This window comes from Entamoeba histolytica, genomic scaffold, assembly GCF_000208925.1.
Source record: "Entamoeba histolytica HM-1:IMSS scf_1104750519215 genomic scaffold, whole genome shotgun sequence".
NCBI classification, from domain to species: Eukaryota; Evosea; order Mastigamoebida; family Endamoebidae; genus Entamoeba; species Entamoeba histolytica.
This window is the reverse complement of record NW_001914965.1, coordinates 15,771-42,934: the sequence shown is the minus strand read 5'-3', so window position 1 is coordinate 42,934 and position 27,164 is coordinate 15,771. Positions and strand designations below refer to the sequence as shown.

Genomic DNA, 27,164 nt, shown 5'->3' with positions numbered 1-27,164 from the left:
ATGGTGTAGTGAGATTATCAAATATTAAGTGTGGATATACTTCACTAAATGTTTTAGATGTTTTTGTTTCATGTCTAGAAACAACATTATATAACCCAAAATATGCTGTTGGTCCATATGGAAAATGTGAAATAATCATTCCATCTGGTTCTCCTCTATTTTCATGAACAATAATCAAATCAGTTACATCATGACTTCTACATGTTTCAACTAATTGTTTAATTTGAATATTACCTCTGTTAATTCTTGTTGAATTTGGAATAATTAACTTAATTTCTTTAACAAATTCTTTTAATTTGCTTGATGGGTCTTTTGATGTTGTAATAAAAACATTTGGATCTTTAACTCCTGCCATTGCATATTCACTATCGTATGTTGAAACTTGTCTTGTTGCATCATCTTCAGCATCCATTCTAGTCATTGCAACATCAAACCCTTCTTTTGCATGAGCAGGCAATTGAGTTCCATTCTCAATTGTTTGAGCAATAATGGCTTGTTTGTCAAGTCGTGTTTTATCATATTTTTCCATACTTTTTTTCATTAAATATTCTCTTCGTAACCTTGATGTTTGTTTTTGCTATATTCATTGAATATGTATTTTCTTTTCATATGAAGTGATATGATCTAATCATGTATTTAACAATGCACAATCCACAAACCATTTCTTTCTGAAATTTTTTTAATTTTTATTTTAATTTTTTTTAGGGTTAAAATCGAAGGTGGCACGTCTGAAACACCACACACAAACCCTAGTACAAATTCATACTTCGACTCTCCCAGTTATTATCTGGTTATGACGGTGCCTTTGAATTAGGAATGTATTAGGGAATGCTGCAAAGGGTGCAGCAAGAGAATAAAGTAGAATATTACATGGATGTAATATAAGAATCTACTGAAGTGTGGGTATGACTAAGAGAAGATTAGTCAAAGTAAGACTAAAAAGAAGATTAGTCAAAGTAAGACTAAAAGAAGATTAGTCAAAGTAATACAGTAGTAATAAAATAATTCCTTCTCCCATTCATAAAATAAGAAAAATGAAATTCCTTAAAATTAAGGCAGAAAACAAACAAAGGCTTAAAAAGAAGAAATAAGCAGAAGAAGTTTGAAAAACCTTAATAGGAAGAAATAAAGCAAAGAAGTGCTTTCCTCATTTTGCAAGAAAAACATAAAGAATAGGTTTAACAAAGAGATTACTCTTTTTTAATAAGCTCAGGGATGGGATTAGTCTCCCCTGAGCTAGGAAGAATATATGAAAATTCTATTAATACTTAATTAATTACTTTTTCTTTAAAAAAAAAAAATAAATAAAACTAATGAAAAATAAATGAATTACAGACTATCTTAGATAGAAAGGAATAACCAAGTCGTCCATTGTAGTAGAAGATTCATTTGCTTTATTATATACAAAAGCATAAATTATAGAAATAAAAAAGTTCAAAATAAAAACCCAACGAATAATTGCGAGGAAAATCCCAAAGAATGGGAAATGGAGTTGACCAATATTATAAATATCAACTTGAGTGTTAAGGTATAAATTTGGATTGATAATATGCTGTAACAAAGGGACTCCTCCAAACCCAATCAATAAAAGTCCAATAACTTCTACTAATTTGCTATAGTCTCGTTTTCTCAAAGAAATAAATTCAAGCTATAAAATAAGTCTTATTCATTTGTTGAGTATAAACAAATAAATAATTAAAAACAAACTTTAAATCCTCCATTTTCTTGTTTACTACAAAAAATTCCAAGACAATGAATAAGCATTAAAATGATTGTTGAAATTCCATAAACCCATGGTGCAAACACACCAAACATTGAAATAATCTCATCAAATACACCACGTTCATTTACCCAAAATCCACATAAAATACCACATTCAGATCGTTTTGGTAAAGACACTCCATCAATAGCCATACAAATACCAACAATAATAATACTAACACAAATAACAAAACCAATAAAAATTCCTATTGCTTGAAAAATTTCTCTTCTAGTTTTAGTTCTGAGGACTTGCTTAAATTTGTGTTGTAATTGCATTTCTTTGTTACTAAATGATTGTAATTCATTTAACTCTTCTTCTCTTAAAAGTTCACCTTTTTGTTGTTTATCAATAAGAATCATTTGGTGTTTGTTGAGGTCTCGAATTTCATCTTGTATTTCACTTGCTTTTACACTAACAGGTGTTGTACCAAATAAAGTTTTGATGATGATACCAATTGCCTTAGGAAACGTTATACATAACTCAATTAAACCAAAAGAAGAAAGAAGAAGAACAATAGAAATGAGAAATCGTTCTGAATAGTCTAAACTTAAGTTTTGATACATCCCACTTGACACTTCTTTCCATTGAGTTTCACCATGAACAATACAAATGATTGCCAAAATAAAGGCAATAAAAAGAGAAAGTAATGGATATTTTAAAGAATCATATAAATACCATACTAATATTTGATGAATTGGTTCAGTGCTTAAATGGCCATGAAGGAATGGCAAAAGGAGATAAGCAAAAATAAATAACAATCCATAACTAAAGGTTGTAAGAGTATAGTTGAGCATAATACTAAAAAGAAAAACAAAAAAGAACTAGTTAATTGATAGTAAAAATTATAAAAATGAAAATTAAAAAAATAACTAAAAAGAAATAATTCTATCAGTAGTAAATGAAATATGTTTCTGATGGAAGAAAAAATAGTTGGGTTAATATAGATGAAAGTGAAGATAAAGAAAAGATTAAAAATTATTTTCCTCAATTAATTCAGACGTTCTGTAAAATGCATCATTTTGACTATAAAAAACCACAAGAAATTAGAAATAAATTAGTTGGTCAAATAACTAATAACCCATTTTTTAATGAATTATTATCTACTCCACTAGGAGCTCAATCTGTATTTTATGCAATTAAAAAGAAACTCACTCTTGTTGTTCCTTTAAATCCACCTCCTTTATCTGTTGAGTTTCTAGCTTCACATATGATTTATAGACAAGGTGGTAAAAAAGACTTTGTTTCTATTAATGGAATATATGGAAAGATAGAATCTGAAGGACTATCTCCATACAGTGATCAATTAATACCATTTCCTATGGTTATTCATCCTGAACTTATTAGTGATAGATTTTTATTTGATAAAATGAAACCAAAAATAACTCATATATCTGATGGTGGGGCATCAATAATTGAAGGATGTTCATGTGAGACTTCAATAGGATTTTTTCCTGTATTATTTATATCACAAACAATGAGATTTGAAGGATGTGAATGGGGATATTTATCAGAAAATGTGACTAAAGAATGGAAATTACCTATGTACTGTCCTGTTTGTATTCAAGAAATTGATGTTAATCAAATGAATATAGAAAATATCCATGAAGTAACTAGAAAGTATAAGTCAAATAAGTCACTTCCTAAACAAATTTTTAATGACGTAAAATCAAGAAAAGAAGCTGAGGCAAAAGAAAAAAGTCGTCTACAAAGAATATTTAAAGAAGACAATGTTATGTGGTTATATTCTAATGTTAAAGAAGAAGAAAATGAAATAACTCAATTAATTGCAGATTCAATGAAAGATGAAACAGTGACAATGTATATAAATGCTACAAAAACACAATTTCCAGACCTTGTTAAAGGGAAATCAATGGAAGAACGTGCAAGATTATTACAACGAGTTGTTGATGGAGTAAAAAAGAAATTACCTCAACCTATTCAAGAACGATTTAATAATAATCTAACTGAATCAGAACTTGGAAGAAAAATTTTAGAGAATATCTTTAGTTCAATGTTATTTGAGTATATTTGGCCACCTTGTTATGATAAGTTTCAGACAAGTAAAGAAGTTGTTAATGATATGAAACTTGAACAAATAATTAAAATTCATCAATTTATTCATGCAAGTCATTTAGATGTTAACTTTCTTGATGAACCTTCTGGTCAAAAAGGAATTAGACAAATAATTGGAATATTAAGAAAAATGAATAATTTTAAAACTCCATCACAAAAACTTATGCAATTAGCTAATGCATTTAAAGTACTTCAATCATTAACTTTTTCATTATTACCACCTGGTGATTCAGTAACTGCTGATATATTATTACCTTCATTTATTTACATAGTAATTAGAGCAAATACAACCCATCTTGCATCAACATTATCTTATCTTTCTGCTTTTTCACAACGAGGAGATGTTAATGGAGAATATTCATATTATATTACTAATCTATATGGAGCTATATCATTTTTATTAGAGATAAATGGAAATAAGCTAACGATAGAACAAAAAATATATGATGATGCTGTAACAAAAATGAAAAAAGAAATTTCACAACAAAGAAACTTATTTGATATTAAAAGAGAAAATGGAATTGCTTTATTTGAAAGATTTAAAACTGCAGAAACATTCAATGAATATGATAAAATAGAACTTTTAAAAAAATATCAAATGATTATAAAAGAGAATGCATTAATGAAAGAAGAAATTTCTAAATTATAATTGAAACAATAAAGTATTTTAATTAAATCAAACAATATTAGTTCTTTGATATTAACCAATTTTGCATTGATTGAGTATGGTTAATATATGATTGCATTAATTTCTCACATGTTTCTCGTTTAGAAATAATATTTTGCATCTTTTTATAAGCATCATAAATATTTTGATTAATAACTCTCATTAATGTTAATTGTTCAAGACAATTTTGAATAAATTTATCAATTTCTTGTTCAGAGCCAATTGAGTGAAAAGGTTGTATTTGAATTTGATTTTTTGGAATTCCCATTAAACAACTTGATGATAAAAAAGTTAATTCTTTAATTAATTGCTCAATAGAGTCATTAATATGTAATACCATTTTTAATTCTTGTTGTTTTAATTCCATTAAAGGTTGTTTTAATGTTTCATTTAATTGCATTAATTCTTTTTCTATTTGAATTTGAATATCATTCATTAAAGTTTGAATTGATAATTGAACATTATCACTCATACTTTTATTTGTTTTCTTCAATTTTGAGTTTTTAAGTTTTATTTAAATAAAACATTAATGTTCTAATACTTTAATAAAATAATAAATAAAATAAAAGAAATTATTTTTTTAATTTAAAATTCCTTTTTTTAATAGATGAATTATTTTTGGTCATGGATTAAGTCATAATAATGACTTAAAAATTCATCTAAATTTCCTTCTGGTAAAGCAGGATAAGTTTTTCCATTATTATCTGTTATATGACCCTTTAAAATTTCATCAAATTGAGAGTCCAATACCCCATTAATTCCTCTAAAAGCTTCACATACTTTTTTTCCCCAAACCATATACCCTTGGGCAACTTCATATGGCTTACTTATTTATTAATTTACATCTGTTTAAGTTTATTTAAATTAATAAAGAATAAAAACAAACAAAGGACATGGTACAGTAGAAATTATTGACCCCATATTGTGTATTTTGTCTGCATATTTAATCATTTTACCTCCATAAGAAATTGTTTTACTATGCTCAATTTGTAATTTTTTTCTTGTTACTTTATCAAGTTTTTTATCATCTGTTGCTTCACGTACATATTGGGTAATTTGTTTACCAAAATGTTCTTCTAATTCTTCAAATGTGGTGTCTGTATCTTCTACAGTATCATGTAATAATGCACCACTCAATATCTCAATATCATTAATACCTGCATCTTTTAATATTTTACATACTTTAATTGGATGTTCAATATAAGCTGTACCATCTTTTCTTAATTGAAATCTATGTTTGTGGGTAGCAAATTCTAATACAGACAAGAAAAAGTCAAAGTCTAAATTCATTTTCAAATAATATATTATAAGTGAATTAATAAGTTCTTGTTTTTTTAACCTCATATATTTTTTAGTATAATAAAGCAATTAATTAAGTATTAATAGAACTAGATTCTATTGTTAATGGCTCAGAGTAGATAACTAATCCTGTCACTTCGTCTTCTTCTTCTTCTTGTAGCTCTATAGAGTATGTGTGGTTGTGATTGAAGCAGTATTCCATGACATCAATCATGTTTTTTATGACAAGGTTTTTAGTTTCTTTAATGATGTTAATGTCAATTTTTAATTCTTTAATTAATTTATTACTTTCTTTATTTATTAATCCATTTATTGAAATTACTACTGGAATTATTTTGACATCTTTTAATTTTTCTATTTTCATTAACCTATTCTTTAATTCATTGTACTTATTTCTTTTCTTCCAATATTCTCAATTAATATTGTGATCAGCCACAATCGTCATATCAAATATTAGACCAGTTTTATTCTTTTTATCTAATACATATCTGGTATTTTGTGATATTGTCATTCACTTTTATGCATTATTTGTTTGTTCAATATCATTGTGATGTCTTTATATTTGAACATTGTTTCATATGGGGTTTTTATATTGATTATTTCCTGTATATTTTCTTATCAATCAATATTATTATGCCAATATTGTCATGTTTTTCCATTTGTGATTTATTATTATAAATACAAGATAGTAGAATGTGTTCTACTGTTGTAATCTTGTCTTTACAAAGTGTTGAGTATTTCAGTCTTTCATTTTTCATTATTTTTGCTTTTCTATACCCACAAAATATTGCTCCATCTTGCATTTTAGTTAAATGTAGAAATGCATTCTTTTTAATATTGAATGACTTCCATGCTTTCACTGTAGTAATTTTATCTACTCCTTTTGACTCAAACCATCTTCTAAAATGTCACTTATTTGATGACACTTCCATTTTTTGATGTATTTATCATTAATTTTTTATTTTTCAAATGAAATTCATAAAACTATATTTTAGAATAGTGTTGTATTATTATATAATTTATTTTTATCTCCTATCTTACATTTAACATTAGCTTGATTAAATAATAAAATGATTATTTCTTTTCTGTTTTGTTATTTTAAATTAACATATTTTGAAACATTTATTACTGAATTTAATTATAAGAAGATGCAAACAGAATAAAACAAATAGAGATTGAATAAAATTATTATCAATGAAATATTAATACACTTGTTAAAATGATTGAAATAATATTTCATGTTAAAATATTGAATATCAATATTCAATATTGATAATAACGCCATTTCACTCATTGTTATTTGTTTGAAATACACTTATTCTTTCATTATTTTTGTTTTTCTATTCTTTTGTATTTCAATTAATCTATATTGGACATTTTCATTTACTACTGTTCGTTGTAGTGTGAAATTATATCATTAACAAATCACATTTCTTATCCTTTTATATTCTTTTGTTTGTTGTTTACAAAATTACCATGTTTTATCTTTTTTCTTTTTATACAATAATATCTTATTCCATATCAATTTTAAACAAATAATTATCTAATTAACTATTTTAATACATACAGTTATTCTTTAATATCTTTTCTTCATTCCTTTTTTTGGTTTTATTGAAAATACAAATACAATTAATTCAATTATATAACACTCAACTGATTCAATTTTAGAATTAACATATCCTCCAAATTTATTTCCTTCTGAATCTTCAATAATAATTGTATATTCTTTATTCCTTATTCAAATACTGATGCATTTTCATTCCAAACATCATTATCTAATTCAAATATTTTATTTCCTACTTTTCTATTTGTCTATCTTCTATTTGTAACATTTCTTCTCATTCTTTGAAACCTCTCTTTTTACTCCTGTTTCTTTCTTTTTTAAGACTTCTTAAATAATATTGATAATTCTTATTAACATCATCAATTTATTATTGAATGCGTGAAAGTGTTTCTTCTACTTCTTTAATCAATTGGTTATTCTTGTGTATTTACTCTTCCATTTTTATTTTTGGTTTAATGTACTTCTTGTTCTATATTATCCTTTTTCTTTACTTTCATTTTTATTTATTACTCTTATTCTTTCAATTTACTTCTTATTCTCTTATTATCATTTTAGTTTCATTCTTTGTTCTTAATATATATTTCTTATTGGTATTATCTTTATAATCACAATATTTGTTCTTATTTTTTTATTTATTTACTTATTCAATTCACTTCTTCACTGTCTTTCTTATCCCATTCTTTTTATGTCTTTTATTACTACTGAAATTCATTTTACTAAATAATACTGAATATCAATTTCTTTTTTGCTTTTCATTCTAAGACTCAAGAACATTACTCAATAACAAATATAATATAATTTGATATTCTTTTCATTGAAAAAGAGTCATAAAAAACAATGATAGGAAATAATAAAAAGAAAAATTCAGTTCAATATACAGCTTCTAAACAAGAAATTATTTCTTCTGCTTTTATTCTTTTTGAAGACTCTTGGCACCAGGCGGATGTAATTAATGATCTAATTGGTTCTTGAACTTCATTTATAAGAGAAGGGCGCTGTCCTTGTGCAGTTGCATTGGCAATTGACCATGGAAATCTAAATTCTGATTTAGGAAATGGATCTTGCCATGTAATGATTTGTAACATTGTAACTGCAAAAGAATATATATCTGATGGCATTTTATAATGTTGACGATTTAACACTTCTGGTGCCATGTATTTTGGTGTTCCTATTCCTTTTGTGAATGTCATATTTGTCATCATCATATTGATGTTTCTTGCACTTCCAAAATCCGTTAATTTACAATTAACTTCAATATTATCATCAAGTGATACAACAAGGAAATTATCTGGTTTAATATCTCGATGTAATATTCCATTTGAATGAAGATATGATATTCCTTTTGCTCCATCTATCATAAATTTGATTCTTATTTTCTTTGATATTTCTGTAATTTTTCTTTTATTCATTATATCCTGTATTGATCCATATTCTGCATATTCGGTTACCATACATATTTTATTAGGAATAAATACTGCTCCATAAAAATGAATGATATATTCATCTCGAAATTTATCTAACATTGCTACTTCTTTCTCAAATTCTTTCAGTTTATCTTCACTTTTCTCAATTTGTTTCATTTTCTTAATTGCTACTTTATTTCCTCTAAATTCTCCAACATAAACAATTCCAAATGATCCTTCTCCTATTTTCTTTTCTTCTTTTAATTCTTCTGGATCAAGTCGTGTTGATAATTCTGTTTCAAACTGCAAAGGAATATATCCTTGATACTGAATTCCATTATTTAAATCAGAAGCAAGAAGAATAATCTCATCTTTCATACTACAACTACACAATGGCTTAATAAATATTTCAAACTCACATGCTTGTCCAGGTTTTAAACTAACTAATTGTGGGGTTGTTCTAGTTTCAAATTTATAAGTATTTTCTTTAAGAGTTATTTGTATTTTTATTACATGTTTAGAAGTGTTTCCAACACAAATTAATTCTTTAGTTTCTTGATTCACTTTGATATTACCATCATATACAATACATTGTTTGTTTAATGCAATTCCCTTTACTGTTTCAAACAAAGAGAATTGTACATTGGAGTATTTCATATTAAATATGCATGTTGTTTTCTCTTGTTCTCTTTTCTTTTTTCTGTTTCTTAAGAAATTGATAATGGCTAATATAGAAATAATGGCGCTGAGGAATAAAATCAACAAAATACCTACTGATATTAAAGAAATCCACCACTTACTCTTTTCATCACACGATGTTCCATTATTAGAAATTTCATAACCTCTTTCACACTGAGAACATCTTGAGTCATGTTCTGAAATACAATGTGTTATCTCGATATAAGACTTACATTTTCCTTCAATTAATACGTTATCCTTTTTACAAGATAAACAATCACCACTATCATCTTCACAAAACAAACAACCTAAGCCACACTTGAGACATTTATAATTTGTTAAATACGTCCCATTCTCACACAACGTACATCCATTTTCATTTGCTGCTAAACAATATTCAATAGTTGAATAGTTATAGCATGTATTTGAAGAAACAAAATAGAAGTTTTCAGCACATTGAAGACAGAACAAACTCTTTTTAGAACATGTCAAACATGAAGAATCACATTTTTCACAACTTCCATCTTTATAGAAATATCCATCTTCACATATTGCACATCTCTCACCATTTTGTGTAATAACTTTACAACCTTTTCTTCCTTGTTTAACACAGACACTATTATTTAAAATATATCCTGAAGAACATTTTTGACATGTTGTTGAATCATTACATTGTTCACAATTTTCAATACAAGGATCACACATCAAAATATCTGTAAGATAATATCCACTATCACAACGTTGACATCCAACTGTTGTTTCTTTTTCACAATGAGGAATTATTGAATTAGTTAATCTTTTCAACCTTAACTTTGTGTTTGCTAATTTTATACAATTAGTTTGATTATATAAAACATAACCATTCATACATTCATGACAATTTGTTGACGATAAACATTCTTTACAATTCTCTGGGCATGACTCACAAAGACTAGTTTCAGAATTTAATACTTTTGTTGAAACACATTTTGAACAACTTCCATATTCATTTGTAATTAAACAATCCAGATTTTCAACACACTTACCGTTTTGAAGAATGGTTGATGTGTCACATTGAAGACACTCATCTTGTGAACATCTCAAGCAATGTGCTGAACATTCTTTACATTCTCCATCAACTACCTTTGTATTATTAATACATGATCTACAACTATCAAATCCTACAACATTACACTTCTCATTTGTCGGAGAAACACATTGTGAATTTAATAAGTACAAATTTAATGAAGAGTCACATGATAGACACTTGAAATGACCATTAGTATATCTACATGTTTTACAATTATTACCACACTTAATACACTTGTTATTAATATAATCAACTGCATAACCATCTCGACACTTAATGCATGATGATGTTTTATATACTTCACACAAATCACCTGGTTTGACAGTACATTGTTTGGTGTATGAATCATAAACATATCCATCCTCACAAACAATACATGTCTTTAAATTATAATCACACACTTTACAATTTTTAATTGAACATAATAAACAAATTCCATTCGATTCTTCTTCAATTTTAGTTGTGGAACATGCAGTACATCCAATACTTGAGTTATAACAATTAGTATCACAATTATCACTCTCAAATTTATACCATTTTCCTTTTCTCACCATATACCCTTCTTGCCATTTTTCCCATTGTTCAGCTTTATACCCCAATGACCATCCAGTCTCCCATTTTACCCATGTTTTATCTTCTTTTAGTCCATATCCATTTTTCCATCCAAGCCAGTTTGGTGATGAATTAGACCATCCTAGCCAATTAGGTTTATATTTAGAACATTCATAACAATAGTTTTGATAAAGGAAATTATTATATTTACATTTTCCTTCTTTTATTGGTGAAACACACCCAGCATTAGTATCAGAACATGGGGTACAAGTACCTTCATAAAGATTATATCCAAGTTTACAGTATGAACAAGTCATATCATTATTACATTTATAACAATTTGGGTCATTTCCACATGTTAAACACTTCTTTCCTAATGGAACATATTCATCAATACATTGATCACATTTATACTCTGTTGTTGAACACGTTACACAATTAGTAATATCACAAGTGGAACAAATACCATCTTTATTTAGAAGTCCCTTTTGACAAGTATGACATTTCCATTCAGTTTGAGAACATAAATCACAATTATTTAATTTTTTCTTACAGTCATAACAAAATCCCTTATATGGTGATGTTCCAATTGGACATTGTCCATTTGTTGGCTTGACACATTCACTAATTCCTTCTTGACATGGAGTACAAATACCATTAACAGGAACATATCCTACGTCACAATTAACACATTTATAAGATACTTGACTACACTCTAGACAATGTTCAAAATAGCTTGAGCAATTCTTACAACTTAATGAATCTGATGCCAACACTAATGGAGCTGAACATGATGCACATTTTGCCTTGTCATTATTACATGTTGAACAACCAATCATTGCCTTGTCACATGTAACACACTGACCATTTACTAATGTATATCCATCCTCACAATATAAACATACTTTGTCAGTTTGACTACAAGAAGAACAATGTGGGAATGAAACATTACATAACTCACAATCTTTATTAATTGTAGAAAAGACATATCCTTGTTCACAAGAATTACAATAACGGTCTGTAGTTTTACAAGATGCACAATGACTAAATACATTAGAACATAAATCACAATTATTACCAGTTGAAATGGTATATCCAGAATTACAAACAAAACACGTTTGTGTATTACACTCTTCACAATTACTACATTTAGTACAAGTATGTTGGCTATCAAATGCATATCCTTTTGAGCATCTTTTACATTCATTACTACAATACTCACATTCTGGTAGTTCAGTGCAAGACACACATTCCCCATTCTTTAATAAGTATCCTTCTTTGCATCGTTTGCATGAAGTATGATCATCTTGACACCATGCACATCCTAAAACATCACATTTATCACATTTATTACGATTTAAATAATATCCATCTTTACAACTTTGACATCTATTTTCTGTATAAGTACAAGTTAAACATGCATCTCCTCCATTACACTTTTCACAACCACCATATGGATCAGCATATCCATATTGACAGATAGTTTGCCATCCTTTATTATTACACATATCAACTCCTTCTCCTCTTTCAGTAGGACATCCTATACATGATCCTTGTGAAAGTCTGTATCTTGTTGTGCACTCATAACAAACACTTCCAGTAATATCACAAGAAGTACATCCTTTGAGTTTGTTTGAACAAAGAACGCATTTCCCATTCTCCAAATAATATCCATCTTTACATCCAGCACATTCATTAAAAGTGTTGCATGTTGTACATTCATTAGGACATGCTAATCATTAATACTGTGTTATTCTTCATATCATTTACAAATAAAAGACTCAACAAACCAGAGCATAATCCATTAGACAAATATGTTCCAACTTGGCATGAAGAACAACGAATTGTTGTACATGGACTACACCAACTAGAATCTCCATAAACAACAACACCATAATTTCTTTCACAAGTAATGCAAGAATCAGGACCAGAACATAAACTACAACCAATAGGACATTCTACTGATTAATTCTTATCTTTGAAAATTTAATGATTCAAATTTTAATTTTATAAAAGAAGCAACAAACGATAGCACATTCCATTATCTAAATAATATCCTTTAGAACATGATGAACATTGTGTCGGTGATGAACATTCCAAACATCCAGTTGGACACTTTTCACATAGACTTACTTCAGATGAATATTTTCGTAACCAATATCCTAAATTACATTTTGTACAATGATATTCTTCATCACATGCTTCACATCCTCTTTTACATTCTATTACAGTCAATAACACTCACAAACCAATTAATTTTAATTAATGAAGAAAAGACAAACTAAAACAATATGAACAGAAGGCATTATCCTGCCATGAACCATAGTTACATCCTTTGGTACATGCATGACATAACCCCCATAAACAATAAGGACATTCATCATAACATTGTGTTAAACAACGAACTACACCAAAAGCTGCAACCATAATAAGTATTTTCTGAAACATACTTTCAAATTGAAGAAATTCAGTTACTTCATTTTTTGTTTAAAAAACTGAGAAGAAATTTAACCATTATATTTATTTATAAACACTCTATTTTGTTCTTCTATCTAAAAAAGAAGATTCTTAAATTCATTAATTTTTGAATTAAAGAACTGACCAACGAAATAAACACTAATTTTTAAAAAAAGAAATAAGAAATTAAGAAGTTTAATGTAATTCTAAAGAAATCTATATTTATGAGTCTGTTTTGATTTGAACAAAGATTTCATTTTCATCATCACAGAATGGAGTTAATGTAGATTCATGGAATGCTTGAACAGATAATGTTTGGATATTATTAATCACAATGACAATATGTCTGTCAATAATAAATGAAAGGCAAACATAAAAACAAATAACCATGAAAGAAGGCAAAGTGACAGTCCATGGATTTGTGAGATATGATATTCCAATAATGGTCAAAACACTGAAACTAATCAGATATAATGAATATTTATTAAATTTACTAAGAGAAATGAATATTTTTTTATAGTAACTCCAAATGACTTAATAAACAACAAACAAAGGCAACAAAGAAAAACAACATAACAAAAAAATTAATGAAGAAATAACCACTATTCCTAAAATTCCCAACTTAATAATAACTGATAAAAAGATATGAGGAAGATGAACAAAATTTAATAAAACCAATGAAAGTGTATAATGGAAAAATGAATGCAAAAGATAAGATTGTTGAGTTAAATGAATATTTTCAAACGTTATTTGAAATGGAGAATAAATAATAATTGACTGTTCTATAAAATATTTTCTAAGAGCAATATTTACAACAAATAAAGTGGCAATGAAAGTAATAATAAATATATCAATATTTAATGTTAATCTTTTCATTTTTAAAGACATTAACACTAATTCCACTCCAATAATTTGCCAATTTAACATAAACCCAATACTTATTTGGTGAAGAATAGAATAATAATTAATAATAACAAAACAAATACTTAGAAGAATAAGATTAAATACTATTGTTTTATCACGTTCAATTAAATATGGGTTAAGTGTTGAATTTTCTTGTTGATTAATAATACTTTTGTCGATTCTATTAATCATAGGACTAAATACAATCATTCCTATAACAAGAATTATTGGAATATAAATTAAAATTTTACCTTTTGAGTCAAGATTATGATATAATGTCTTGTTATCATTTTTAATTTTTGTAAGAATTGCTATTATGTTTCTGATTTTCTCAATACTTCTTTCCATCTTGATATTATTATTTTCAAGTTACTTTTCTAAGTTATTTAACAGAAAAGAGTTAATGAGAAAGGAAAAGAACTATTAATTACTATTCAAAACAAATTAATGTTCAGTTGGTTTTTCAAAAAAAGTACTTCTTTAGAACAACATACTAAGTTTATTTCTAAAACATCTTGGATTGGTGAACTTAATCAACCTATTAATAAAGAATTTATCCATCAATTATTTTATGAAACATTTGACTTTGAGAATTATACAATTTGTAAAACACATGGATCAGTTATTGCTGTACTTCCTTCAAATTATTTCTACGCACGACTTACTTTTGGAAAAACAAAAGAAAGTGATGTTGTTATTATTGTATTTAATGAAACTGATGATAATCCAATTGTGTCACCAATTATTAGAGTGTTTGGAGAGTCATTAGAGAAATATGGATTATTGAAAGGAACAGAACAAAAGATACCAAAACAACTCAAACAACATAATTTCGTTGAATTTAATCAATTTGCTTTTGATACAAACGTCGAAATTAGTGAAAGTGAACGACGTTGTTCTGCTGTTTTAAAGAAAAATACTACTATTATTAAAGTTTCTGAAGTATTATCAAAAATCCTTTCAAAAGAAGGATTTACTGGAGTAAAGAGAAGTACTGGATTACAATTTGAAAAAGAGAAAGAGATTATCATTGCACATGTAGGTAAGAATAACCAAAATGACATTATAATGAATCTACAATGGAACGAACAAGTTAAAGAATGGATTCAACTAGCAGAAAGTATAGGAAAATCATTAGCAGAAAAAGGACAGTTGGCTGTCTTTGAAAAGCTTGAAGTTACGGTATAATTGTATTGTTTTCTATTTAGTCAGTTATCTTTAATGTAAAACACCCCCTTTACTAAAAGGAAAGTAATAAAAGCCAAAAACGAAAGAAGATTTTATATTTCAAAAGAAATCTTGTGAAAGGAGTGAGTAAAATGAGTGATAACAGTTTCAACAAAAACAATATTTGGAAATGGGTAATAAAAGACAACAAAGATAGTGATGAAGTTATTCAAATAATTGATGAAATGATTCAGAAGAAGGTATTTGGTACAAGAGAAACAAATGTAATGATTAAAATACCAATTGATCAAGGAATAATCAAAGAAATTGATAATAGAACATATCTTATTGTTAATAAGGTAGTGTTTAATAATTTTAGTGATGAAGAAAAAAAGTTGGTATTATTAAATAACCAAATACAAGAACAGAAACAAGTTATTATAACACTAGTCAATGAATTGGTTAACATGATCAAAGAAGAAAACCAAAGAAAAATTGTTAAAGTTATAAATCTTGATATAAAAGATGAGTTAGAGCCTCAATCCTCTTATTTACCTGAAGTAAAAGAAGATTACTAATACGTCAATTAATTGAATTAAGTTTATATAACTACAGTTTAAGTATTGTTTTTTTTTTCTAGGAGAAAGAACATTGAATAAACAAAATTTCTTCTAAATGTAAATAATCTTTCTTATATTCTTTTCATTTACACTATATCAACCATAACAATCATTCTTTTTTTCTTTCAACTAAGAGAAATAATCTTTAAAACAAAAACATTTAACCTTTCTACTTCTTTACAGTAGCAAAATCATATTAGAATAAAAAACAATTCATTAACCAATGTTTTTTTCTATGTTGATTCTTCAATAAATAAGTTTTAAATGATTTTCAAATTATGACAAAGTAGTTCTGCAATTACAGTCAGAACCATTACAGAAATAGAATCACTTTCCTCAATTTAGTATCATTCTCTTCTAATTTTAACCTATGTTATAAAAGTTGTACAAACTCTTCTTATTCATTTCTTATGGAAGCGTCAGACCAAATAGATTTAGAACTCCTTCATCAATATGTTGCACTTCGTCGTTCTTTAATATGTGGGTTTTGTACAGACATTGAATCTAATTTAGCATCACAAGATTCTGACACGTTCTATGATTCTTTGTTATCAAAACTTCAATCAGCCAAAATAACAAGACAAGACCTTCTTAATCAAATTTCTCTAACAGAGCAAGATCATGCTAAAGAGATGAGTTTGTACTCTTCTTTATTTAATTATTATAACAATTACTTATCTTGGATTTATCGTCAAAACTAATTCAAATGTTTGTTTATATTTTATTATATTAAACATTCAAAACCTCAAAAAAAAAAAGAATAAACAAGAAACGAACATTAATTCTAAAAATCATTTTATTCAAGTTTGTAATATGTTTTTTTAGGAGGAAGAAGTCCTTGTTGTTCTAATACTTTTTTAACTAAACCATATGAAATTTTAATTTCTGGATATTCTCTTTTAAAGTCTTGTAACACTCTTGAAACAACAAATTTATTATATAATTTTATTGGTTCTTCATGTGTTTGAATAAAAGTAAGTAATAACTCGTGTTGTTTAGTAAGTTTTCTTTCTTTTTCAATAACAACTACTCTTCCATCATCAATTTTTTCTTCACAAATTTTGGGTGGTTTAATTTTATTTGTTTGTTTTTTCATATACACTCTTTGGATATAATCTTGACCATCTTTATTTTTAACAGTATATGTATAACAATAATATAATACTCCATCTTTATCTTTAACCATTTCTTTTTTATTAGCTTGTTTTGGTTTCAAATCTATTGTTTGTATTTGAGTAATATATTGTGCTTGTTCATCTATTTCAGGACAACCTGGTAAAATAGGTTGCATTTCTATTCCTGTAGCTAACATTTGCATACGTATTTGGTATAATTCTGGTGTCATTTCTTGTCCTATTTGAATTTCTCCATCTAAATGACCAATTTCTGGTGGAAGTTCTCCATTCATTTGTTGGACTATTTGATGGTTTAAATTAACACTTGAAATTCCTGAATTATTCATTTGGTTTATTTGATGATCTTGTTGGGGTGGGGGTGGTGCAGTGGTTTGAATTTCTCTCATATGGATATCACTTCCTTCTAAATCAATTTCTTGAGGTTCAATATGTTGTTGGTCAAAATCAATTTGTGCCGTGCTCATTTTCGTTGTCATTGATCTTTAAATAAGAACTTGAATAACAATTCTCTTCCTTTTGGTTTTATGTTTTATTATCTTCTTTTTAATTTTTTTACTTTTAATTTTACTATTTTTCTCTTCTTTTTAGGTTTTTAATTTTTCGTTTCGGACTTTCACTTCTCTTTTTCCAATTCCTTTTTTAAATTAGTTTTTTTTTTCTCTTTTTTCATTTCATCTAATGAACATGAAAAAAATCCAATTATACTACTTTCTTTACTAAGATAATCTTTAGAGAAAAGTAATGGTTCAGACAATATACTATTTATCTTAATGTTAATATTCATAATTATTCATTGAGAATATAAAAACACATAAGTTTCATATGATAGTCTAATATCTAACAATAAAAGACATTCATATTTATTATTCATCTTCATTTTTTTTAAGAGAAATGAATAATATGAACCTAACAATAATGTAGATAAAAGAGATTAATGTTAATCATTTTCTATATGTTTACAATCTCAACTATAGTAAATTCAAAGTTGTTAGTAAAAAAACAAAAGGAAAAATCACAGAAAAAGAACTTAAATAAGAAGAAAAGACAAAATGGCAAAAGAAGAAGAGTCATTATTTAAATTATATGAAGAAGTAGGTGAAGAAGGAAGTATAAAAGAGGTATTTAATAAAGATACAAGAGAAAGAAGTATTAATTATATTATTCATTTCTTTGGAGCAAGTAGACAAAGTGATATAACAATGTTTTATGCAAGTAAGAAAAAAGGAATAAAAAAGAATGAATATCAAATTAAATTTTATTTGCAACCACTTAAAGGAAAGTTTGAAGGAGAAAGATATTATTCTATTTTACCATCAAATTTTAAAATCATTTCAGTTGCATGGAATAAAGATAAAGATTGTATTTTATATGTTCTTAAAATGATTAATGCAAATTCTTCTCGATATGCATTATTTTGTACAGGAAATAAAGCTTCATATGAAGCAGTTGAAATACAAGTATCAACACAACCTATTGAAGAATATTTTACAATTCAATCAAGTGAAGAAGAATCAAAAAATAATTTTTATTTAATATCAAGTAATTGGGTTAAATTAGTTACTATTCATCAAAGAAATATTAGGAAAAATGAAGTATTGACAGTTTCATCAAGATATCGTGAAACATATTGCTCTGTTTGTACATACAATGGATATGTTTATTTATTTACATTAAGTGAAATTTCAAGAATACCAAATGGGATGTTAGAAAGTGATAAAATAGAAAAAATTAATATTAAAAATAGTCAATATTATGAGAAGTTTATGGTATTATATCAACAATATAAAATTGCATTACATGTTAAATGTTCTAATAGTGCATTAGAACAAATTAGTTGTAGTGGATTAGATAAATATTCATTTCCAATTACAGTAAATCAAGGATCAGATCAATTTGGGAATGAAAAAGTAGGAGGAGGAGCAGTTATAATGACTAAATGCATTTTAGATAATTTGTTTGTTATTTGTTTAAGTAAGAATTATTGTATTGTTTTAATTACAAAACCAAATTCAAAAGAATTTGAATGTATTTATGAAGATTGGAGTGAAGAAGATAAATATATGAATATTTTTTATGGATTTGAATTATTTTTCATTATTAGTAAACAAGGAGTAATAGTATTAAATACTACTAATTTACAATATGTATTTATCAATACAAAAACAAACCAACTTAATACTATTTCTTCAATTGGAGAAAAAAGAATGAATGGAGGAAGAAAGATAGTTAGTATAGATACACATACATTAGATTTAAAATTAATTGGATTAAACGAAATATTCTTTAATTATGTTAATGATCCTATGATTAATTATACATTTTTATCTCATGGATTTTATCCTAAAGGTGGAATTAATCCATTTTGTTATATTAATTTTAATAATCCAACAAGTGAAGAAATTATGGAAAATATTATTTTTCAATTAGGCAGTTATGTTCTTGGAAATGAAAATTCAATTTATCGTAATTTATTATGTCGTACTGTAAATAATGAAGGAATTTATAGACTACCATTTCCTCATGAAGGATTTGAATTAACAAAATATTCTACATTATTACCATTTATGAAAACTGCAACTAATGGAACTCTTTTAACAAAAGATCAATGGAAATCAAAAATGGGTAATATTATAGAAATGTTTTATAAAAAGAAATTAGATTATAAACAATTTGTTGATTCTTATTTTGCTAAATTAGAAGAAATTTTACGTATGATTAGAAAGAAATTTAATGAAACAATTGCTAATCTTAATGAAGAAAGAATGATTCTTGAAACAATATTCTTTAATGGTTGTATGAATAAAGTCTATAAAGAACTCGCTTTAGAAAAAGAAGAAGATTATTGTGAAGTAAATGTTAAATTTTTTCAATTATATCCATTTGAAATTGTTGTTCAATTTGACTCACTTGGAATATTTGAATTATCAATAAGTGAAGCAAGTACAATATTAAATCAAATTAAGGTTCAAGCTGAAAGATTGAAAGATCCTCATTATAAAATTAAAGAACAATTATTTGTTATAAGAAAATTATGTTCAAGTGATGAAGAATTTAAAGAAATGTTAAATACAATCACTTCTTATAAATTTAATAACACTTTAAAATGTCAAAAGTTAGATAAATATTATTCTTTTTATAATGAAACTTCTCCTGAAATGATTTTTAAAAGAAAAGTTGATGAAATTATTGTTACTCCACCAACAACTACTCATTTAAAGGAAAAGAAATTATTAAAATTCTTTACTTTAAATTAATTCTTTTTTAATCAATTAATTCATTCATATTCCTATTCTTTATTAAATTCTTCTTTTTTTTTATTTTATTTAAAATTAAAGTATGAGATCGAAGGTGGCACGTCTGAAACACCACACACAAACCCTAGTACAAATTCATTCTTCGACTCTCCCAGTTATTATCTGGTTATGACGGTGCCTTTGAATTAGGAATGTATTAGGGAAGCTGCAAAGGGTGCAGCAAGAGAATACAGTAGAATATTACATGGATGTAATATAAGAATCTACTGAAGTGTGGGTATGACTAAGAGAAGATTAGTCAAAGTACGACTAAAAAGAAGATTAGTCAAAGTAAGACTAAAAGAAGATTAGTCAAAGTAATACAGTAGTAATAAAATAATTCCTTCTCCCATTCATAAAATAAGAAAAATGAAATTCCTTAAAATTAAGGCAGAAAACAAACAAAGGCTTAAAAAGAAGAAATAAGCAGAAGAAGTTTGAAAAACCTTAATAAGAAGAAATAAAGCAAAGAAGTGCTTTCCTCATTTTGCAAGAAAAACATAAAGAATAGGTTTAACAAAGAGATTACTCTTTTTTAATAAGCTCAGGGATGGGATTAGTCTCCCCTGAGCTAGGAAGAATATATGAAAATTCTATTAATACTTAATTAATTACTTTTTCTTTAAAATTAAAGTATTATTAATTAAAAATAAGATATTAACAATTATTTAAAGATAAATTTGTTCTGGAATATTATCTTCTGAAAAATCTTCTTCAGACGACTCAAGTTTAATACCTTCTAATCGTTTAGTTAATTCATTTATTCTTCGATGTCTATAAGGATCTGTTATACAAGGAAACATGATAAACCCACTAACAATAATAGCCACAAATGTTCCAATAAATTGTGCTATAATAAAAAATATTACACTCCAAGGAGATAATCCCAAAACAACACCAAAAAACATACGTCCAAATGTAATTGAAGGATTAGCTACCATACCAGATGGTAGTGTTAATATCATTCCTCCTACAATAAAAGAAACAGGACCAGAGGGTTTAATTGTTTTATGAATACAAACCATAACAGTAAGATTAAGAAAGAAAGTACCAATTGCCTCAGAAACTAAATCCCTAAAAGCACAAGTAGTATCAGTTGGTATTTTCAAGAAATGGTCAATGTCATAAAGATAATAAATAAACATCACTTGAAGAAATGCAGCAAGAAATTGAACAATAACACTCCATATAAATTCAAAAAAGTTAATAATTCCTAAAAAGAAATAGATGAAAGAAATGGTAGGATTAAAAGAAGGAGAGAAATATTCTGCAAAGATTAATAAATCTACATATAAAACAAATGTTACAGCAATTGTTTCTGCAATAAGCCAAACTAAAAGAGCTTCTCTAGAAAGGTTTGTCTCATTTTTAAAGAGGTTAGTATAAATTCCATCAGCAACAAAATTAAGTAAGAAAGTACCAATTAATTCTGTTATAAATATTCTGAAATAAGAATAAGTATTTATAAAATATAATCCTCTCCATATTAATTGAATTGGATATAAAACTTTTCTATGTTGTTTTGTTTTTAATTTTCTGGCACGTGTTTCTTCAGCTCTTTTAAGGATTAAGTTAATTGATTTATGATTAGGAATAGGTCCTGTTGTTTCCATTAGAAAAAAATTGAATTTATTTTTACTTACTTTTCATCCTTTTGACTGATGTTTAGTTTTGATATTATTCACTTTCTATTTTTTTATGTTGTTTTGTACATATATATTATAAAAATCTATTTCGTTATTAAATAAGAAGTTAAATTATGAACATCAATGTACAGTGCAAATTATTCTTGATGTTCTTCTTCTTCATTCTGTTGTTTGTTAGTCTCTCCTTGTTGTTCTTTTTCCATTTCAATTGTTGTATCAACTGGGTTTTCTTCTCCTTTAGATGTTTGAGAAGGATCAATTGATTGATTTGTGCTAGGAGTTTCAATTTTTTGACTAGTAGAAGGACTATCTTCTTTATTAGTATTATCCCTTTGACTTTTTTGAGCTTCAGTATGTGATTCTTCCATTTCAAAGTAATGTTGATCAGGTGTAATTCTTTTCTTTTGTCTTCTATTATTAATAGTATATCCTACATGATACACTAATTCACAAAGAATAGTACAGAATAATACAATAGCAATACCAATGTAAACAGGTAAATAAAGGTTATCTAATGAAGTTGCCATAACACCAGCAATTAATGGAAGGAATGCCATTCCTAATTTAGCTGTTCCTTCAGAAACTCCAACAAAGAAACCTTTCTTTTGTTCGCTTGCACGAAGGGAATAATAAGTTGATGTTTGATAAGCAAACCCAGCAACTAATCCTCCTAAGAAACTTAATACTAAAAGAAGCCAAACAGTTGATGAAGCAGCTACAACAATAAACAAAACCATAATAATTGTTTGTCCAATAAGGAATATTGAACGTTTATATGTCCAGATAGTTGTAAGAGACATTAACACCATTGCAACGGTTTGTGCAAAATAAAAGATAAAGAAGAAGAGTCCAAGGTACATATCATTTGGTGCTGCTAATGGAAGGTTAACTCTTATATCTTTCTTCTTAATTAATTTAATATATTGATTAGATAATACAGATGCACTTCCAACAACAGAGAAATTAAGAATATAACCGAGATAAATGTATGTTTTATTCTTTAATTGGAATTGGTTCCATTTATATTTAATTCTTTTAGAGTCTGCAACAACAACTTCATCTAAGTCATGTCCTTGTACATTGTTAGATTTAACTGAATCTATTTGTACTCCAGTTTGATTCTCTAAATCATTTACCATATCCAATGGAATTTCAATATCTTCATCAGCATTAGGTTTATTCTTATCATCATTCTCTTTATTAACAGTTCCTACTTTAACGTGCATGTCTTCTGGTTCTTTCTGATGTTGAGCAGCTTCTTTCTTTCTTTTTTCTCGTTCACGTACTTCGGGAGGAAGGCAATATGGATAAATAAATAATAAAATTCCACTACAACCAATTGCCACCCAAAGAGCATTATCTCCAAGTGCTTTTTTCAATAACCCACCAAACAAATATCCTAATGACTTACCAAATGACCAACAAACAGAATATATTGAACTGTTTCTATTTTCTTTTCCAATTGAAGCTTCTTTACCTACAGTCGATCCTACTACTGGCCAAAATAGTCCTGAACCAACTGCATAAAAACAGACATCAATATAAAGGTGCCAAACCTTTGTATTTAGAACCATTGTTAATACAACACATCCAATAAAGAACAAATCTGCTATTCTAAATAACAAATATGGATTTATTAGATCAGTTAATTTTCCTGCTACAGGTGAGAATAATGCCCCAAGACCATAAGACACTGCTTGAATAAGTGCAAGTTCTAATGAAGAAGCACCTAAATCATTTGCTTTTAATGGGATAACAGTCCATAAGAAATATGCACTGAAGTTAAATAATAATCCTGTAATGCATAATCTATAAAAATTGGACTTTATTGCATTAATAACCTTCCATCCAACTGATTTGATTAATGTCATCTTGAGTAATAATTTTATCTCAATGAGTTTCAAATTTTCTCTTTTTCTTCAAAAGAATTTCTTCACCCCTTCCATTTATTTCTTCTTGTTTTATTATACTTTTGTTATATTTTTATTATTTATTTACTACTTATCTTACCTCTAGAATTCTTACAGAATTGTGTCGAATCCTTTAGATTTTCCCTTCTTTCAATTCTTTTCTTTTTCCTCTTTAAATTATAGATTCTTAATGTATTATTTGGTGATGTGTATACCATTATTAAACTGTCCTGTTTTCATTATGACATTTTTAAACAATGCGGTATTATAAAAAGTATGAAAAATATTGAAAAAAATGATGCAAATTAAGTCAGTCAATCAGGAATAATTCTCTTCTCAATCCAATAACTCCTGAACTGAAGTAACTCTTCTTGTTCTTTTTACAATCTTCTTTTTATTTTCACAACCTTTCTTTGGCTTTGATTCATTTAGTTTTTTTATATCTTTAGCATTAATTGGTGTAATAATAGTAATAACTCTTCTTTCTTTTTTAGATCTTTTTTGTTGAAGTTCTTTTGGGTGTTTAAATCCTTCTTCTATCATGGGAACTTCTTTTTTCTTTTTCTTTGATGACCAAATTGAATGGAGTGCACCGAAAATATCATCATCTTCAAAAAAGTCATCACCAAATAAACTATCTGAAAAGAACTCATCATCATTATCAAAGAAAGAATCATCACTATCAGTTTGGTTTAATAAATCAAAAGGAGTATTTCCTTCTTGATCATCCATAAGTTCAATTTGGTTATTAATTTCATTCATATCCATTTTATTAATAAAATCTTTAGTATTAATGCATTCTAACTCATCTTCGGATTTATTTTCTTTATTATCATTTTCTTTTGTTTCTTCTTCCATAGGTTTATTTGTGCTTAATTGTTCTATAGTTTGAGATAATTGTTTCATCATTACAATTCCTTCTTTACTAGTACTTATATTAACTTCCTTTGTACTTTCACTTTTCTTTTGAATTCCATCTTTTGTTTCTTCCTTTTTTTCTTCTTGTTTCATAATAAGAGCTTTTTTATTTTCATCATTTTGTGTTTTAACAATCTTATGTTCTTCACAAATTCCATTTTCTGTTGGCTCTATTCTTTTTTCATTGACAAGAATTTTTTCTCCATTGTCATTAAATAGTTGTTGTTCTTTTAATTTTTCTTGTCCAAGACAAATAACAGGTTCATTCTTTTTGATTTCTTCTGGTAACTGTTTGTTTAATTCCTGAGTTTCTTCTTTAATTTCTTCAATAATTTGTGATGTTTCTTTATCATCGTTATCTTTTTCAACAGGTACTTTTAATGTTTCTTCTCCAACTTCTATATCAATTGTTTTATTTACATCAAGTGATAATTCACTTCTTTTATTTTCTAGCTCCATTTCTGATAGTGCAGGTGCTTTAGTAATAGAAAAACGTGGAGGATGTTCAGGACTTAATTCTGGTGTGAGTACTGGTGTGAAATATCCTAAATCCCCTTCTTCATTTTTTGTTTCTTCCATCTTTTTCATGACTTCTTGCTTTTCTTTTTCCTCATCTGAAGCAGTAAAGTTTGTTTTATGTTCTTCTTCCATCATTTTTACACATTCTTCTTCATCTTTTTTCATCATCTCAGTGATTTGGTTACCATCATTTGTTATTTTTTGTGAATTGTTTTCGCTTGGTGTAGTTGTTGGTTTTACACTTGAAACATTATTTGAGGTGCTTTGCGTATCTCCCATGCTTATATTTTATCTTTTTAATTATTTTAAGTTCTTTCCTGTTTTTCTTTTTTTGACTATTCCTCATCTTATCTTTAATTATTGTTATACTATTTTTGTTATTATGTCTTTCACTTCTCTATTTTCTTTCTTCTTCTTTATTTATATTTATTTCTTTTATGAAGAAAATTTTTCGTTAATATCATTTGGTTTTTCTTTTTTGATATTTATTTATCATTTTGGTATTTCTACGAGACTTTTTCTTTTGGTAGTTGTTTAAGTTGTTTTTTATGCTCTTTTTCACGAAAAGAGCTTTTAAAATTTCTTGAACCTTCTTAATACCATTTTTGGTTTAACCTAACAAAACAATTCTATGTATTTATGTTAATAATCATACGCCTATTTTCTGATAATACAGAGACAACTTTAGTTTTGTTTGAAGTAACAACACAAGTAATAAAACTAAAGAAGAAATAATGTGTAAGGTTCATTTACTATAATACCCCCTTTTTCCTTTGAGAAAGGGTTATTCTCAGTTTTTATGTCTTAAAATTGGTTTTCTTTCTGCGAAACAAACAAATAGTAAGAACTGTCAGTTTTATAACACTGGAATAATAACATTTTTTCAGAATAATTGAGTGATTTAATCTTGAAGGATATAGAGCATATAATTGGACATGTTTACAATAAGAAATATCATCAATTAGAGATGCAATGATTATGTAATTTTTTTAACTCTTCTTCAAGGATATCAATTAAACACAACTACTGCAAGTATGGTATGAAGAGTTAGGGAATATATAACTAATACTATAACATTCATTGAGACTCAATGGAAAACTTCTTCCGTAAAGTAGAAATAATTTAATATACTTAAAACTAAACAAAAGGAATTTAGTTTATAAAGAGCAATCAATGACAAGAAGATAATAAATGAGGAAAGACAACTATCACTCAGTTGTTACAAAAATAAACACGTTAATGATAGTTATGTTTGTTCAGAGAGGAATGTGTGTGTTAGTTATTTATAACATAAGAAATACTTACTATAGGAAGGGTGTGTAAAAGTAATAAATCAAAGTGTTTAAATAAGTCATAGAATTTAGTTATGTTATTGGTTAAGAAAGGTGTCAATACATTAACAATAATGAAATGAAGGTTTTGTGGGTTTAACTCAACAAAAGGAAAGTTAAAGTTAGTAATAATGTAAAATAAGAAAGGGTTATTAACAATATAGCTTAGATCAAATGTAATGATAAAGAAGTTACTT

The 27,164-nt window shown here is 26.8% G+C and overlaps 13 protein-coding genes across 13 annotated transcripts in view, besides 4 other annotated features; 3 read left to right on the top strand and 10 right to left on the bottom strand.

The window, feature by feature from the left end:
• EHI_195100 (uncharacterized protein) overlaps positions 1–529 on the bottom strand; it is a gene marked incomplete at both ends in the record, with an annotated part of 1,058 nt that extends 529 nt beyond the window's left edge. The window contains one exon of the mRNA XM_001913754.1: positions 41–529. Within this exon, the coding sequence (XP_001913789.1) occupies positions 41–529 (489 nt within the window). The remainder of the gene's footprint in view (positions 1–40) is intronic.
• A 184-nt stretch (positions 530–713) lies between these two features.
• Positions 714–1,285: a repeat region.
• A 51-nt stretch (positions 1,286–1,336) lies between these two features.
• EHI_195090 (uncharacterized protein) lies at positions 1,337–2,556 on the bottom strand (the record flags this gene model as incomplete). Its single annotated transcript, XM_648777.1, has 2 exons — positions 1,337–1,648; positions 1,708–2,556. 2 exons carry the CDS (start codon positions 2,554–2,556, stop codon positions 1,337–1,339), a joined length of 1,161 nt encoding a protein of 386 aa, XP_653869.1.
• Positions 2,557–2,660: 104 nt separating this feature from the next.
• EHI_195080 (Vacuolar sorting protein 9 (VPS9) domain, putative) lies at positions 2,661–4,484 on the top strand (the record flags this gene model as incomplete). The annotated part of the gene is made up of 1 exon (XM_648776.1): positions 2,661–4,484. One exon carries the CDS (start codon positions 2,661–2,663, stop codon positions 4,482–4,484), a length of 1,824 nt encoding a protein of 607 aa, XP_653868.1.
• Positions 4,485–4,521: 37 nt separating this feature from the next.
• EHI_195070 (uncharacterized protein) lies at positions 4,522–4,974 on the bottom strand (the record flags this gene model as incomplete). Its single annotated transcript, XM_648775.1, has 1 exon — positions 4,522–4,974. The coding sequence occupies one exon, from the start codon at positions 4,972–4,974 to the stop codon at positions 4,522–4,524; it is 453 nt and encodes a 150-aa protein (XP_653867.1).
• A 140-nt stretch (positions 4,975–5,114) lies between these two features.
• EHI_195060 (metal-dependent phosphohydrolase, putative) lies at positions 5,115–5,846 on the bottom strand (the record flags this gene model as incomplete). Its single annotated transcript, XM_648774.2, has 2 exons — positions 5,115–5,328; positions 5,389–5,846. 2 exons carry the CDS (start codon positions 5,844–5,846, stop codon positions 5,115–5,117), a joined length of 672 nt encoding a protein of 223 aa, XP_653866.2.
• Positions 5,847–5,863: 17 nt separating this feature from the next.
• Positions 5,864–6,767: a repeat region.
• A 1,325-nt stretch (positions 6,768–8,092) lies between these two features.
• Positions 8,093–8,192: a repeat region.
• A 42-nt stretch (positions 8,193–8,234) lies between these two features.
• Positions 8,235–13,515, bottom strand: EHI_195050 (tyrosine kinase, putative; the record flags this gene model as incomplete). Its single annotated transcript, XM_650861.2, has 4 exons — positions 8,235–12,799; positions 12,858–13,025; positions 13,095–13,289; positions 13,350–13,515. The coding sequence occupies 4 exons, from the start codon at positions 13,513–13,515 to the stop codon at positions 8,235–8,237; spliced, it is 5,094 nt and encodes a 1,697-aa protein (XP_655953.2).
• A 231-nt stretch (positions 13,516–13,746) lies between these two features.
• Positions 13,747–14,775, bottom strand: EHI_195040 (uncharacterized protein; the record flags this gene model as incomplete). Its single annotated transcript, XM_648771.2, has 2 exons — positions 13,747–14,017; positions 14,270–14,775. The coding sequence occupies 2 exons, from the start codon at positions 14,773–14,775 to the stop codon at positions 13,747–13,749; spliced, it is 777 nt and encodes a 258-aa protein (XP_653863.2).
• A 99-nt stretch (positions 14,776–14,874) lies between these two features.
• EHI_195030 (uncharacterized protein) lies at positions 14,875–16,172 on the top strand (the record flags this gene model as incomplete). The annotated part of the gene is made up of 2 exons (XM_648770.1): positions 14,875–15,578; positions 15,812–16,172. 2 exons carry the CDS (start codon positions 14,875–14,877, stop codon positions 16,170–16,172), a joined length of 1,065 nt encoding a protein of 354 aa, XP_653862.1.
• An 838-nt stretch (positions 16,173–17,010) lies between these two features.
• EHI_195020 (uncharacterized protein) lies at positions 17,011–17,826 on the bottom strand (the record flags this gene model as incomplete). Its single annotated transcript, XM_652104.2, has 1 exon — positions 17,011–17,826. The coding sequence occupies one exon, from the start codon at positions 17,824–17,826 to the stop codon at positions 17,011–17,013; it is 816 nt and encodes a 271-aa protein (XP_657196.2).
• A 573-nt stretch (positions 17,827–18,399) lies between these two features.
• Positions 18,400–20,604, top strand: EHI_195010 (uncharacterized protein; the record flags this gene model as incomplete). The annotated part of the gene is made up of 1 exon (XM_648767.2): positions 18,400–20,604. The coding sequence occupies one exon, from the start codon at positions 18,400–18,402 to the stop codon at positions 20,602–20,604; it is 2,205 nt and encodes a 734-aa protein (XP_653859.2).
• Positions 20,605–20,692: 88 nt separating this feature from the next.
• Positions 20,693–21,263: a repeat region.
• A 48-nt stretch (positions 21,264–21,311) lies between these two features.
• Positions 21,312–22,256, bottom strand: EHI_195000 (uncharacterized protein; the record flags this gene model as incomplete). The annotated part of the gene is made up of 1 exon (XM_648766.1): positions 21,312–22,256. One exon carries the CDS (start codon positions 22,254–22,256, stop codon positions 21,312–21,314), a length of 945 nt encoding a protein of 314 aa, XP_653858.1.
• Positions 22,257–22,426: 170 nt separating this feature from the next.
• Positions 22,427–24,160, bottom strand: EHI_194990 (uncharacterized protein; the record flags this gene model as incomplete). Its single annotated transcript, XM_648765.1, has 1 exon — positions 22,427–24,160. The coding sequence occupies one exon, from the start codon at positions 24,158–24,160 to the stop codon at positions 22,427–22,429; it is 1,734 nt and encodes a 577-aa protein (XP_653857.1).
• Positions 24,161–24,535: 375 nt separating this feature from the next.
• On the bottom strand, positions 24,536–25,915 carry EHI_194980 (uncharacterized protein; the record flags this gene model as incomplete). Its single annotated transcript, XM_648764.1, has 1 exon — positions 24,536–25,915. One exon carries the CDS (start codon positions 25,913–25,915, stop codon positions 24,536–24,538), a length of 1,380 nt encoding a protein of 459 aa, XP_653856.1.
• Positions 25,916–27,164: the final 1,249 nt, after the last annotated feature.